General features: G+C 41.8%; 1 protein-coding gene across 12 annotated transcripts in view; it reads right to left on the bottom strand.

Annotated features, from left to right (window-relative positions):
- Positions 1-14309, bottom strand: part of LOC125762567 (uncharacterized) — an 88975-nt gene that overhangs the window by 19445 nt on the left and 55221 nt on the right. For 6 of the 12 annotated variants that reach the window (XM_049424790.1, XM_049424798.1, XM_049424793.1 and 3 more), the window contains 2 exons: positions 6819-6918; positions 3865-4187 (listed from right to left, as the gene is read on the bottom strand). In XM_049424790.1, coding sequence (XP_049280747.1) covers positions 3865-4187; positions 6819-6918 — 423 coding nt within the window. Of the gene's footprint in view, positions 1-3864; positions 4188-6535; positions 6919-13710; positions 13747-14309 lie in introns of all 12 variants that reach the window. The other 6 variants (XM_049424795.1, XM_049424797.1, XM_049424794.1 and 3 more) reach the window with 3 other exon arrangements.

The raw sequence follows: 14309 nt of genomic DNA, 5'->3' as shown, positions 1-14309 counted from the left end.
AACTGGGTGACATCTATTATCATCACGTTACTTCCAGCGTAAGGTTTATGCTGCTCTAAACTGTTAACCCTACCTTCATTTTATTAGATCGTGGAAACATCTTTTCATTATCGGAGGACGTGGTAAATTTTTCCTGACGCACATGCCGGCGATCGCAAAAGTTATGGTGAGATGGATATGGGGAGTGTCGGAAATAGATTGGGCTTTCTGCCCAATTTCGGTCGACCGAGCGTACGACCGGCCGGGGTCGGTATGTTTTAATTAACGTTAGCCGCACTCACTTTGTCGCCTGCTTCTTCTGTACATGTGACGCAACTGCAAATGCAACCGATAGCCTGCTGGAATGATATCAGCCTGCTCGTAACGACCTTTGACCCGATGCGAGGGAAAAGAAGAAAACCTCAGCCGAGACAGACTAAAGCCCTCCCGATGGGCCATTTGCCGAATAGCCAGAATTTAGTAGTCGTGGAGGATTCGCCCATCCCTACTGTCCGTATGACGGGGGGGTGTGTGTGTGTACGTATGTGTCTTTTGTGCGATTTTCGGTTCATTCTCATTCCCGACTACCACCGTTAACAGGATCATAAGTTTGAGTTACCACTGGCTAAGCTTATTAGCGTTTACTGACTGCGACAGTATGCGACTCGAAGGGAAGTCCACTTGCGTAATCCCTAAGCGACCACAACGGCCAGGGAGCGTTGAGTCACTGTGGCAGGATTGAGTTACATGCGGCCTGACCGAGTGGTGCGAGTGTTTGGGTATGTTTGTGTATTTTTTTTTTGTGGACCCTCGTTTACTGCGTCAGTAGGTCATACCGTGTGTTTTTCTCGAATTTAAAAAAAATCGAATACCGGAAGCCCGCAAGGGCCTGCAATCATCGCAATCGGAATCGTTCATCGGCATTCTTTCAGTGAAAAAAAAACTTGCACACAACCAACAAAGGATGCACACGGGTAAGGTTCATGCACGGCGATTGACGATGCACCTTGGTGTCTTTTACTACCACCGCGGGCTGTTCTAGCGAGTGTCGGTGTGTCCCAAAATTATTTTTTTTTGCATCAAATCGATTGTCACACGCTTACTCACAAGCTCACATACAAAAAACACAAACACACACAATCACACACAAACACACATACACACACATATGACCCAGGTGCTAGTGCAATGGTGTCGTGCGTGGAAGAAACTACTCGGGCATTAGAAGGTCGGTTTGGTACGAGCTGGGCGACTAGTAGACTATCGGTGGCGCTACTGCGAGCTACGTTTCTAGTTCGGCTATTGACGGGGTGGTTTCTAAACTCCCGTAAATCTCACCATCACTTGCGATACGCTAAGGCTCGTTACTAAAGAAAATTCGAAAGGACTTAAAGGAGAGTTGCCAACAGTATCGAATTTGATAAATCAATATAAGAGGTTTAGAAACGAATGTCATTAAAATCTATCATTTGATACTACAATTCGAATTTTAAAATTATTGTTTGGTTTAGTTTTAAATTAGTGTCGGACAATAGAAAATGTAAGTAATTATTTAAAATCGAAAATATGTTTTTCTTGGTTTTAACTACAAAAGGCATTAACTTAAATATTTTTTTCAGTCTAATAAAATTAATAAAGAAATTAGTTATATCAAATCCTTGTTTTTGTTAAATAAAACAAACATGTAACCTTTTGCAGAAAGTGCTAAAACAAACATTTAAAAACTTTATAAGCCCTCCTCAGAAAATAAAACTATTTAAAGATCATTGTTAATAACATCATATGTGTACGACACAAGAAACATTATGTTGATTGTTGTAAAAAACGAGTATTAATTTCAAAACTTGAAACGGTACATATCGATAATGAAAGCTAACAGTACGGACGAAGTAAGTAAGGAAATGGCTAAGAAAACTTGTTAAAGATATAATACGGGCATAACCGAAGAGTCGGAGTGAGTGAAACCAATAAGAAAAAAGAAAACGTATAATATGAAAGAAAGGTTAGCATTGGCACCGTTCCTCTTAATTTTCCGCAGCGAGCAGTAGTACGCCATAACGGCACGTAGGTTCTTCCAGCTCTGAGCGCCTCTTGTCGTGCCATTGGAGATGGATTTGCTGAGTTGTTGCTGTTGCTGCTGCTGCTGTAAGGACGATTCCTCTTCCTGATGGTGCGATTGGTACGATGGTTGGCGACTCTCAAGCGACCCAATCGCCGGCTCGAACTGATCGAACGATGAAGACGCTACGGACGGATGGCTAACGCGGTGGCGTGTAAGCAACCCACTGCAGGCACTCTGCCCGCCAACGCTTTCGAACGATACCATGCGATTCAGGCCGGTCGGCATGCTGTCGTCGTCCCGCAGCGAGTATCGCCGTCGTTGGCCAGCGCGCGGAGTGCTGCCGGTGCGGCTGCCAGTCCGAGACAGCGGGTGTCGCTGCTGATGGTACTGATACCATCGGGACATCGCATCGTGATCATGGTCGTTGAAGCTGTGGCTACGGTCAATTGATTGATAGTGGCCCGGTACGGTCGTACGCCGGACGAGCCCGGTACGACTGCTGCTGGGGGTGGCACTACATTGCTGGGTGGACTGGTAACCACCCCGATGGCAGCCGTTCTCACTGTTCGTACGTGACACCAGTGAGGTGCGCACCTTCGGTGGTGTGCGGGACGACGCACGACTGAAACTAGTGCGTTTTGTATTGTTTCGATATTTCGGCACAATTCGAGTTTTGAAGAGATAAAAAGGGGGCGAAAGAAGGGACTATTTACAAAAGAGCATTTTCGGCACGACAGTTATCAAAAAACAGAGGAAAAAACATTCGCACAACGCAAAAGAGGAGAGAGAGAGAGTGGGAAGGTGTGTGTACGTGAGAGCGAGAAGGAGATAGAGAGTTGTAAAGGATGAAAAACCCCGGTGGAAATACACGACGGAGTGAACCGAACAACAGATATGCTTGTAACAATAGGAGTAGTCTGCTGGGTTTTACCATCGAAACCGTAGTTGCCTCTGTGTGTTTGGTGACAGAAAGGAACGCGACCCTGTTCCACGAAAAGTGTACCACGAATTAATCTCTTCTCTGACAGCGGTTGGACGTGTTTTGCAACCCCCCGAAAGAAAATAGATTCCCGGACGCCGATTCATCATTGCCCAAGCACCAATTAATTAGAACCGGATCCCTCTGCACAGCAGCTGTAGTACGCGTAATGGATGGGATGTTTTGTTTGGCTGGCGGACATGTACATCTCACTTCCCGTTACAAGTTCATTGTCCAATTTCGATTCGGTTCGTCGCCGTGACGATAATTTACGTGTGCGCCAAAATTCGTAAGTTGAATCAGGCCGAACAAGGTCTTCAGGTTACACACGGTGGGTTTTTGGGGGTTGCTGCGACACCAAGGAAAGTGTCCTCTGCGTCGTGTAATGTGTGAACTTTGTGTGAAAAAGGTGTGCCGTGTTACCCTACCAGTGCGAGCGGAGAGGTTCGAATGACGACTAAATTAGCAGCCATAATTTGTTTAACCGAGACCAACAAACGGGATAACCGAGAAATGGGACAATGCGTACGACGAACAATGAATTAGAAGGTAATCAATTCAAGACTAAACACATCAACAAATGTGCTCACAGGAGTATATATGCATATACGTATAGTAGAGTGTGTACAGCTTAGCGAAACGCCAAAAACGCACGACTGTACTCGGTAGGTAGGGTGGGTTTTAATTGGACAATTTCCGCCCAATTGTGCGGACGCCCCGTGCGGACGCCACACTTCGACGGCTGGAGCATGGGCGGGGATTGTCACAAGGGTGGAGTGAAGAAATGGTTCAAACAGCTTGCATCCGGTCGATTCCGATCGATCGTGAGGTGGGTAGCACTTACCGCTGGCCGGAACCCTTGCTGCCAGACGACGCCTGATTGCTGGAGTCGTCCTCCTCGTCACGCGAGGTCGCAATCGAGGCCGTGCCGGTGTTCGTCCCCGGCGATAGCAGGGTCGGACTGAGCAGACTCGACGCATGGTCTCCACCGCCGACGCCGCCGGATCCACTTCCGGTGGCCCCATGGCCGGATGCGGCACCTCCGATCGCACCGAATGCCGGATTCGGGTGGTGCATCTGTGAGCTGGCGGACGATATGGTTGAACATGTTGGTAGTATTGCCCCTCCGGATGCTGTTGCTGCTGCACTCGGATTCGTCGGGTCCATCTGTCGAACGGCCGACGGAAGCGATCCGGCACAAGCGCGTTGGGGAAAAAGAATCAAAAGAAAAGGCCACATGTTAGTGTTTTTTGTTCCATATATTAATGCTGTACCGGCACTAGGTTCGGTGCAACCGCGTATGCGAACGTAGCGGCCGGTCGGTGTGCACTATAGCTACAAACTACCGTCTGCTGTGGTTAAGAGGTTTGTTGTTTAATGTTTTATTTATTTTTTAGCATGGATTTATCATTATTTGCAGGCAGGTGCAGTAGCGACTGGAGCGAGAATAAGCGTTTGCAAGCGGATAAGGTGAATGGAGGCGCATGGTGTCCCACGCACCTCTGGCTAGTGCAGTTGCATACAAGTTTGCTTGGTGGGAGACTGGGAACGCATGTATGGGGGAACGAAACGAAATAAAAAACGATGCTATCTTTTTCGTTGGTGAATTAGTTACACTACAATGTGGTGGAGCGCATAAAATTTCGCTTTGCCTACCGAAAGGCAACAACTATGTATGGTATGCGGCAAAAACGGTAGGGACTAACAAAAAATGTATATAAAAGCAACACGCTGTTGTGAAAAATGTATGGCCGCGGCAAAATTTGCTGTATGTGAAGTGAGAAGCAGGATACTTAATAGTTTGATTTTCGTCAAACGGTGCGATATGTAAAACTTGGTTGTGCTACACAACAAGGGTGGAAGTTATAGAAGAGAGTGATAAATTGTTACTTTTTTGGAACAATAAAGTTATTGGTAAGAGACGAATTTTTAATAAAATTGAGGAAAACTCTGAAGACAAAAACCAAAACGCTTTACTAACAATACCAAAGCATTTGAACCCGAAAAGGCATTTCCTATTAATTACGTTCTTCCGGCGGGTCTGGCATTCGGAGACACGTTGGTTAATATTTGAGCTTTTTGTGCGTGGCAAAGAATTTTTGCTCATCGGGCACAACGATGAAATCATACAACGATTTTTGTTTCACGAGCTTTTTTGCGTTGTTGCTTATTTCGCGTTCACTGTATTGTCCCTGGAGGTGAAAGTTGGAGGGTGAAAGAATGCCAATCCATTCCATGCACGTCCATGTGATGGACTCGAACGCTTGGCAGATCCGGCGGGGGTTTTTTTCCTGTTTGTGTCCCTCAATCCCATACTACTCATTGCTTTCAGTAGATGACTGCTCCCTGCCATATCGAGCAGGAAGGACGTTCGGGAGATGGTTCGATTGATTCTATTATTTTCGAATCTTCAAATGCCACTCGAGCCAAATCGATCGATCACTACATGGGGGATTGTACGGTGGAATGGGATTGGATGGGCCATACAGATGTGATGTGAATGGATGCGAATCCTTTCGACCGGCCAGAAGAAAAGGACTTGCTCCGACGGGATTAAATTCCTCGCTGTGGCAACATCGCGTGGATGGGAGAATCGATTCAACGACGATTTCGTTGTGGTTCATTGCATCCAGCAAAACGGTTCGATGGTACGGTGACGCTTGGGTACTACGGCTCCCTGATACCCGGTAGGCACACCACCAAACAACCTTTTTTTTTGTTAGGAGCGCTTTGCAAATGGTTCCCCAAGGATAGGATCGGAGGTGGTTTTTTTTTGTTGTGGTGGATCTATGCTGAAAGCCGAACAGATCCCGACCCCAGTGATGGTTTGATGGATACGAAATCAAATATCTGCCCAACAAGGCTGCGTACATTTGACACGGAGCTTAAGAGCCGTCATATGCTCCCGACATACGGTTCAAACTCGGTTCATGTGGGAAGAGTTTTCAGATGATAAATTTGATATATTAATGTTAGTTTCGAACAGAGGTGAACTAGAATTTGGCATCAAAAATGTGTTATGTTAAAATATGTACACTGCTGTGTGATGGAGTGACTTACGTTGAAGACTACTGACAAAATCTTGTATTATACAAAAGAAAAATAACATTTTATTTAGTTTGATGTGTCTAAGATTCTTTTTTACATTTTATACAGAATGTAGAGTTGTTTGGAAATTGTAGTTTTTGAAAATGTGGATGGTAATTAATAAAATTCATAACAGTAAAGCAACTGTAAATAAAGTACATGCATAAAAAGTGCGGAAAAAAGTGTTTTTTTGTTTGATGTTACTTCAGACAACCAACGAGAAATATTTGCGAGGTTTAAAGGTAAGCTTTTTGTAAACAAAAACTTTAATAGAATGATGCATAAATTAATATGTAAGAAGTGAAACGAAAGAAATGGCTGTTGCAAATGGACTTGTTTTGCGAACACAACGAACGGCAAGCAGGAGAAAAAGAGAAACAGTTTGGTCGTTGCTCTATGAACAGCAAAGAACATTAGTAAAGAAGCACCTTTTTCATTCCATATGAAGTTTTGCAGTTATTTGCTGAGAGAAGTACATAGTTTGCACTAACGAAAGTAGCAGCAAGCGCAGCAAGAAATGCCCATATACGGGACCCGGCAGTAGTGGTAGAAGATTCTTTGACAGAAACAATTAACACAAAACGTTTCAGAACAGTCAGGTCAATCTCAGGCAAATGAAAACAGGAAAAAAAAAACACAGCAGCAAAGTAGCAGGAGCAAGTGGTCAAGCTGGTTGCTTTTCCCGGCGGATTCTAAGCAGCCGTAACGTACCGTCGTACCGTTTGCCCAAGGAATCCCGTTCAAGATGACCGTCGAGCCTAACACCAGACGGTTACCAACAAATAACACCTGAATGTCAACATTTATCCTGCTGGAAAAATAGAAGAAAGAAAGAAGATGAATGCTATGGACGTGAATGTTTGCAAAAGCGAATGAAACGGAGGAATGAAGCGAAATTTGTTTTCATTTTGTTGTGGGAGAGAAATGGCAAAATAAAATCAATCTAAAATGGTGGGCTGTAAATAATGTAATAATTTACTTCGTTGTTTATTTTTTTACTTTTGTTGCGCGTCTATTTTCGTGTATGAATGTAACGAAACACAGATTGATTGTAACCATGGTAGGAAAATTATGAAAGGCTTCAGGTTTCAGATTGGATGATAGAAAAGTGTAGATTCAATTTGTAGCCCCAAAAAATGCGTTCACCAATACTTAGTCTGCAATACATTATATGCAAGCTTTTGGGTGCTTTCGATAACCCATTTCAATATCTGTGTGGAAAATGTGTGGAAATATTTAAAAATATCAACGAAAAAAAAAAAAATACCCGATACGTTACACAAAGCGAAACACACAATGAAAATGGCACATGCGGTCGGGAAGCGGTAAAAAATCCTATTCACCTGTATTCAATGATGGGATAATGTGAACATTTTTACGAAGAAGACTTTTCAATCACTCGTGGACATAGTGAATGTGTGTGTGTGTCTCACAATTTAATGCGAATATAGAAAAAAAACTCCATTTTGTTGAAAATGAAGAATGTGATTTTAAGCATGAGAATGAGTTCCAAATCGGTTTCACAGTAATAATAATCCACCATCTCTTTTGCTGCTTAGCATCGTTGAACGTTGAACATTGAGAACATTGAAAACAGCGATAGAAAAAGTTAGGATTATGTGTTAAGCTTTGCCAAGGGGAAAGTTTTCAATTTAAATTGGAACAATCTTGAACGGCGAATTTCAAGTACTTCACCTCTCCAGACGTTTGATGTTACACCAGTTCGGATCGCAGGAGTTTAGGAGTTGTTCCACAGTGTTTGCTAAGCACTTTCGCTTCTCATCCAACTCCCGGGCGTCTTTATTTATGAATTTGTTATTCTACTCATTCATTCCAAGAAGCGTTCGTTACTTGGCAAGAGACTAAACTTTATAATTATACTTTGTTAGCGTGTACATCGCAAAGTGCGATAAATATTGCGCAACACACAATTTTGAAGCTTCCGTTAAAGATACAAACCATCTCAGTATGAAGAATGATATTAAATATTCTGAACGCAGTAACTCAAACGAATGCAATGTAACGAAGCATAAGCTTCTAATCTTGTACATATTGATTCAAATGTGCTTCCAAACTGATTTCGATGTTTGCTCCTTTGAGTAAACTCCGTTTGACGTTTTGTAGCAAACGGAACAGCAACATCATATAAGAATCATTCCGCCTGAACAAGTCTTCCGGCACATGAGAAAAATTGTAACCGTAAAAAGGATGGCAAATCGCGCCATCAGGTGTTCAGCTGGCGTCCAACTGCTGTACCAGTTGATGCATCATTAACTTGATTTCTATGGGGAATAATTTATGCTCCATGCATTTTTCACTTTGCTCTTCGCTTTACATTGCACCGACCAACCGTGGGGCACCGAACGAAAGTATTGCATTTTGTTTGATAAATCTAAAGCAGCTAATAAAGCAATTTTCTCTCGTGAAATAATGACGTGACGTTGCAACTGGTGGAAGCGAAAATAAAATGGAACGCAATAAGGAAGCGTTCGTGTATCCAATTTCATGCCACCGTTGCTATCGTACTGAGGACAACTGGTGCAATGAAGCGTGAAACTTAGGATCGTAAAGCGTGCAACCGTGGAGAGAAAAAATATATATATACACATTTCAAAGACTATTTCCGGCATGAGCAGCAGTGGAAGCACATTCAAGAAACGATTTCAACAAATTGTTATTTATTGGTTATGTAAATGGGATTGCTTGGTACTGGGCGCTTCTTATTGGCCGAACTGTTTCTGTAGTTTCTCACTGCATTGATGTCAAGGTCAGCTTGAAGGTGTTGGTTTGGATGTGCATTGCGTGTTCAACGAAAGAAAGCTTAATTAGGAGGCGGTTGGAAAAGTGCACTAAAAATCCTTTTTTTAGAAAAAGCTCTCCGTTTAAAGGGAAATCAACATTCGAACCTTTATCCACGGCATCGATCGAAAAACGACACCGAGAGCAATACGTTTTGACATTGATCGGTGACATGTGGACATCTACTGATTGTTCAGTTGTCGGTGCAATGGGAGTGTAATCCACTTACCAAAAACTGTCGGTACGAATTCGGCCAGACCGATGGACCGATGTGTTAGCCCTTCCGTTAACGGAACGGATGCGATTCGCACTTGGGACAACAAGTTTGTCAACATTCGTCGTCGTCCCATGGCGACATCCACTGGTCCACAAGTGGATCGTTAGGATTTGCTTTTTTCCCTCGGCACATTATCATTTCATTTTATTTTTCTACGAACGGCAAAAGGAAAAACGGCAAAAAGCACATACACAAACACAGACACTGACTGGCTGTTCGGTCATTCTGTCCAGTGTGAGACGTGGTCAGCTAGTAACATGCCGTGTCACGCAGCTTGTCCAGCACAGAGCATCCGAATCATAATTCTCGGTGATGATTTGGTAAAGTAGTGTGTGTGTGTGAGTGAGTTTTTTTTCTTTTGCCACAAAAAAAGGGAAAAAGCCTTGAAGGTACAGTGACTGAAACGGGTCTGGTTGGATTGAGTTTACCTTTCGTTTTTTTTCGTTTGTTGCTGTTGGTTTGGGTAACAGATTGGCAATAAGAGAGATGACATGTCGTATGCGTTGTCATGTGTGTACCCATAAAAAGTTATGACTGTGTATTGGAGGGTTGCTTTTTTTTGGTTGCTTACTATGCGTGTGTGTGTGTGTACGTTCATTCTCCATTTTGACTTTTTGTGACCTTTCATTATGCAGGACCTGATGCCAAAAACCCAACTGGATTGGATTTTGTTTATCTAACCGCTTTAACCAGCTCGCCGCGTTATCACGTGGCCTCCAATCGGGAAAGTGGACGGGGAACAATGCGAGGTTGCGGATTATTTTTTGATGATCATTTTTTTTCTGCAGGTGGTTAACATGATTTATGAGCTGAGCAGATATAAGGCGGTGCAGTTGTTGATTTGTCAAGCTGTACGTCATATTTAAGCTGCATAAATTTCCGTTTTACTCCATGTTGTTCAATCGTGATCAGTTATTCAATTAGACTAAAACATTCTGTTAGGCATATATTTTTTACGATTATCTATTAGGTGTTAAAAAAGATTAAAATTAATAAAATAAAAAAACATCATAATTTGATCCATTGTTCACGATTTTGCGGTGTATCACAAAAATGCCTTTTTTGTAAATTTCTCTTTTTCATCTGTTTTCTTCTCGTGTAGTGAAAAATCTTTTGTAATAAAAAATTAATGTTGTTAAAAAAATGTAATTTGCATTTCGTGTTCGGTTACTTCAGCTCTTTTGCATACGGCGGTATGGTGTTTCAGGTGCAGGAAAATGGAAATTTGAATAACACCAATTGCATTCGCGGTGTAGCTGCAGCACGGAGCGAACGTGCAAGCTCCACCTCATATAACGATAGCAACTAGCCGTTGCCGTCGGAAACTGGTAGTGCCGTAATCATTATTGGCATGATTTATGAAGTCGTTGAAAAGCATCACTGCAACGACGGAAGTTCATAATGGATGTAGGAGATACGAGACAACGTCGTACTAACGAGCTCGAACCGGCAGTTTATAACTATTTTATGTTGTTGCTACATGTGGTTGGACGTGTATCAGGATGAACTTTGTTTGAATAGATTCCAGTCAAGTAAGCACAAAAAAAGGTTGTGTAATTAATGTGTCAAAACTACACCGTACTAGGTATGATGATTCCGTCGCTTAGGCCACCTCATTGATTCGTCAAAATCTCACACATTCATCATTATGTACTTTAAAGCGAGCGTAGCATTAATGGTAAACCCTTATATCTTCAAGTTATATAATGGATTTCAACAGAATTGAACCATAAGAGTGGCCACTTTGTTTTTGTGCAATAAAATACCCATCACATCTATCATTCATATTAAAGCCTGCGCTTCAACTTACATCCCAATCGCATTGTGTGTGATTGTGGAATTTTTTTTAGCTCAGCACAACCGATAGAACAACGTGAAACACGCTCTACGTGGAACGCTAGAGTGGATAAAAACAAATTTATTCCATTTCCACAAGCATTTGCTCATGCGATGCAGGAACAGGATCAGACGGATTCGTTTTTTCCAGGGTTTATTTTACGGTCGTATTTGGAAATGTTATACCGCCCGTTTTCGTTGTAAGGGGAATCGATGTAAGACAATAGGACCACTCGGAAAGAGAATTAGTATGTAACTGGAAACTTTTAAGTGTTTGGGATTTGAGCAAAAGAAAGAAAAACTTTAAATACTTATTGCTCTATAATATGTTTTTATATTTAAAAATATGTAGAATGTTCAAACATCATGAATGTGAAATAAAGTAAAAGCACACAACGCAGTAAAGCGTGAATCAAGATTTTATCCATCATCCTTCGACAATTTCCACACTGATGTGGAACAAAATAACTGAACCGTATTATTTGTGTTCAAATTTCAACCAAGACATCTTGAAGCAACTGTGACAGTTGGGCTGGAAGAAAGAGCTTAGCGTAGCAAGTCAAGCACACATACATAGAAGCTTTCATGCTGCACAATAATCGCTGGATGTCGCTATCCCATACGTGACACAACCGTAGCAATTGAAGCGCAACAACGCTGCAAATAATTTTATTTACAAATCGCTGTAAAATCATTGAAACACGTTATTTGATATCGAATCAAATTCACGCACACAAACACACTCATTTACGCTCACCCAAATACACTAGTATTCGTGCAGCTTAAATGCCGATCTGGCAACAAAAATCCGTGCTAAAGTAAACCCGGCCATTGCCTGCACCAGCAAGCATTACATTCGCAAAACATATCAAATAGCCGTTAAATCGATTTTATTGGATCTTGTTCCAGTGCGTATTTGTGGTGTTGGGATGAAATAGCAAAAATTGGGCATCAATTTGATCCGGGGCTAAATGTTACACTTAGATTAAAGAGGACGGTGAGAAATAAGAACGAGTTTCTTCGTTGCGTTCAACCAATGGAGGCGCCTGGTGCTAAATGTTTGACATGCGGTTTTGTGTTGGAATGTTGCACTGCTCCGATTTTTAAAATAAATGGTTTGTTTTGCAGTCAAATTGGTTAAAATAAATGACTTACTATATCAAATAACAATTAAGATAGATCGACAAAGATGATTTTTAAATTTATTTGTATTACACTTATTTGTATTCAAGATGATGATTTAACAATAAATTTTACATCTTCTTGTTTGATGCACATGGCCACAAAGCAGTTTTGAAGCAAAAATACTCATATCAAAGCGTGACATGGAGGTCCTGTATATGGCATGTCTAAATTGAACAGTTCACCTGGGGGAGTTTAGTTTGGTTCACATCCTTCTAATCCTATTTAACAGATGGAACAAGCCAAAAAAAGAAAAACCTAGTACCAACCCAATGAAGCAACGGCTGGATTATTCAGAACTTATCTATTCGCTACACTTACACCACGCACACTGCAAAATGTATCGGCCGGTGAACATCAGGTATGCTATCGTCCACCGACGACAACAGTGATGCGGTTGCCTCTGTGTGCGGAACTATAGACGTGTGGGTCGTGTTGGAAAATTTGAAAGTTGCCCAAAACGTTAGCAAATTTCACCATCCGCAGTGTCAGGTATGTTGACCGGTCCGGTTCATCAGTGGTCGTTCTCATCAGCACACGTACAGCGCTACAACGTGGGCTGAGCGATGGTTGTTTTTTATGCAACACTGTGTTCGGTGTGCGATGGATGTTTTTCAAAAACCAACAGCTCAGTTTGTTTTGTCCTCGGCATGGGCTTGTAGTACTAGAGGGTGGTAGGTAACTAAGCATGATCATATTGTGACCCACCGTCAGTCAACCACTCTGGTAGGATGATGTAAGTTGTGGCATCCGTACGAGAATGTTTGGTCAAATTAAGATAATGTAATGGTGAGTTCGTTCGATGAGCATCCCTCATTTGCTTGTCGGAGCCATCAAGCTAGCGAAATGTTTTAATATAATTAGCGAAAAGCAGCTGAAGTCGATTTTCATCAGCCGTTTACCGTGCGCTTTATTAACATTTCATTATCTTTTAATTGCATACTAATGTTCACTATTTTGAGCACACAAAACGTTAAACGTTCTATATATCGAAAGAGATGTGCCAATCAATATTGAGTACAAAAGTGTAGTCACGGCATGTTGATGATAAGAGAGCTTATGAACAGTGATGATTATGAAAATGTTTGTATAGAGTTTAAATGTGGTGTGTTAATGAGGTGTAAGTTGCCGTCATTTGCTAGATCCTAATAAAAAACTGATCAGCCCGACGTAAAAGTATGAATATTGCGCAAGTCGTGTAAAATCGTGTATTTTGAGTACTAATTATCAGCCATCGTTTTACTGCTCTAACTATCTCCAAGCTAAGGTTTTGCAAACAATTCTCTACCGTAAAGCTTATCGTGAGTTTAGAAAGCACAAATGGGAGCATAAATCCAACACAAGCCTATTGTTTGTCTGCCATCGCTCTAGAGTCATCCCTACACTACAGTCACGCACACACACGCACTCCTTCTAACTATTATCACACGTGGGTTTTTTTGTTCTCAAAATCTCCAAAAAAATGGACAAAACAAAAAAACCAAACAAACAAACGGAAAAAATACGTACCTGCGAATCAGAGTCTGCCAACAAGTGCTCCAGTTCCTGATTGTTTCAAGAAGTGTCATATAAATGATTTTGCATCGAATTCGTAAAACATGTATCGTATTAGGGATGGTTTGAAAAAAAAGCGATTAGCTCGTACGAATAGAACAGAGTGCCAATTAGCGTGAATGATGTGATTATCACAAGGGGAACACACCATATGTAATTTATTCTGCGTTTGAGTTTTACTGTGTACGAAAACAAAACAAGGATTATTGGCATGTTTTTGCTCGGGTTTGAGGTGAGTGAGATAACACATATTTATTTGCGACTGAAATTAGGTACCAATAATGCTTCAACAAATCACATACGCAGACGCAACGACACGCACAAATACCACCCTTGCACGAAGGATAATTTCATGCACAAAGATTTAAATCCTTTCCCCCGCTAATAACAACAACAATTGCCAAACAAGCTCGATTGTCCTGTGGCAAACGGAAAGCCGTTAGTTTCCCAAAAACCTTCCGAGAATTGTGATCCCTTTTTTCCCCACCTCGCTATTGACGCGCACAACACATAAACAACGAAACGGTATATTTTAAGGAAATGAATCACCATAC

The sequence above is a fragment of the Anopheles funestus genome, chromosome 2RL (assembly GCF_943734845.2).
Source record: "Anopheles funestus chromosome 2RL, idAnoFuneDA-416_04, whole genome shotgun sequence".
Lineage (NCBI taxonomy): Eukaryota > Metazoa > Arthropoda > Insecta > Diptera > Culicidae > Anopheles > Anopheles funestus.
Note: the sequence above shows the minus strand (reverse complement) of the source record. Positions and strands in the feature narration are given on the sequence as shown.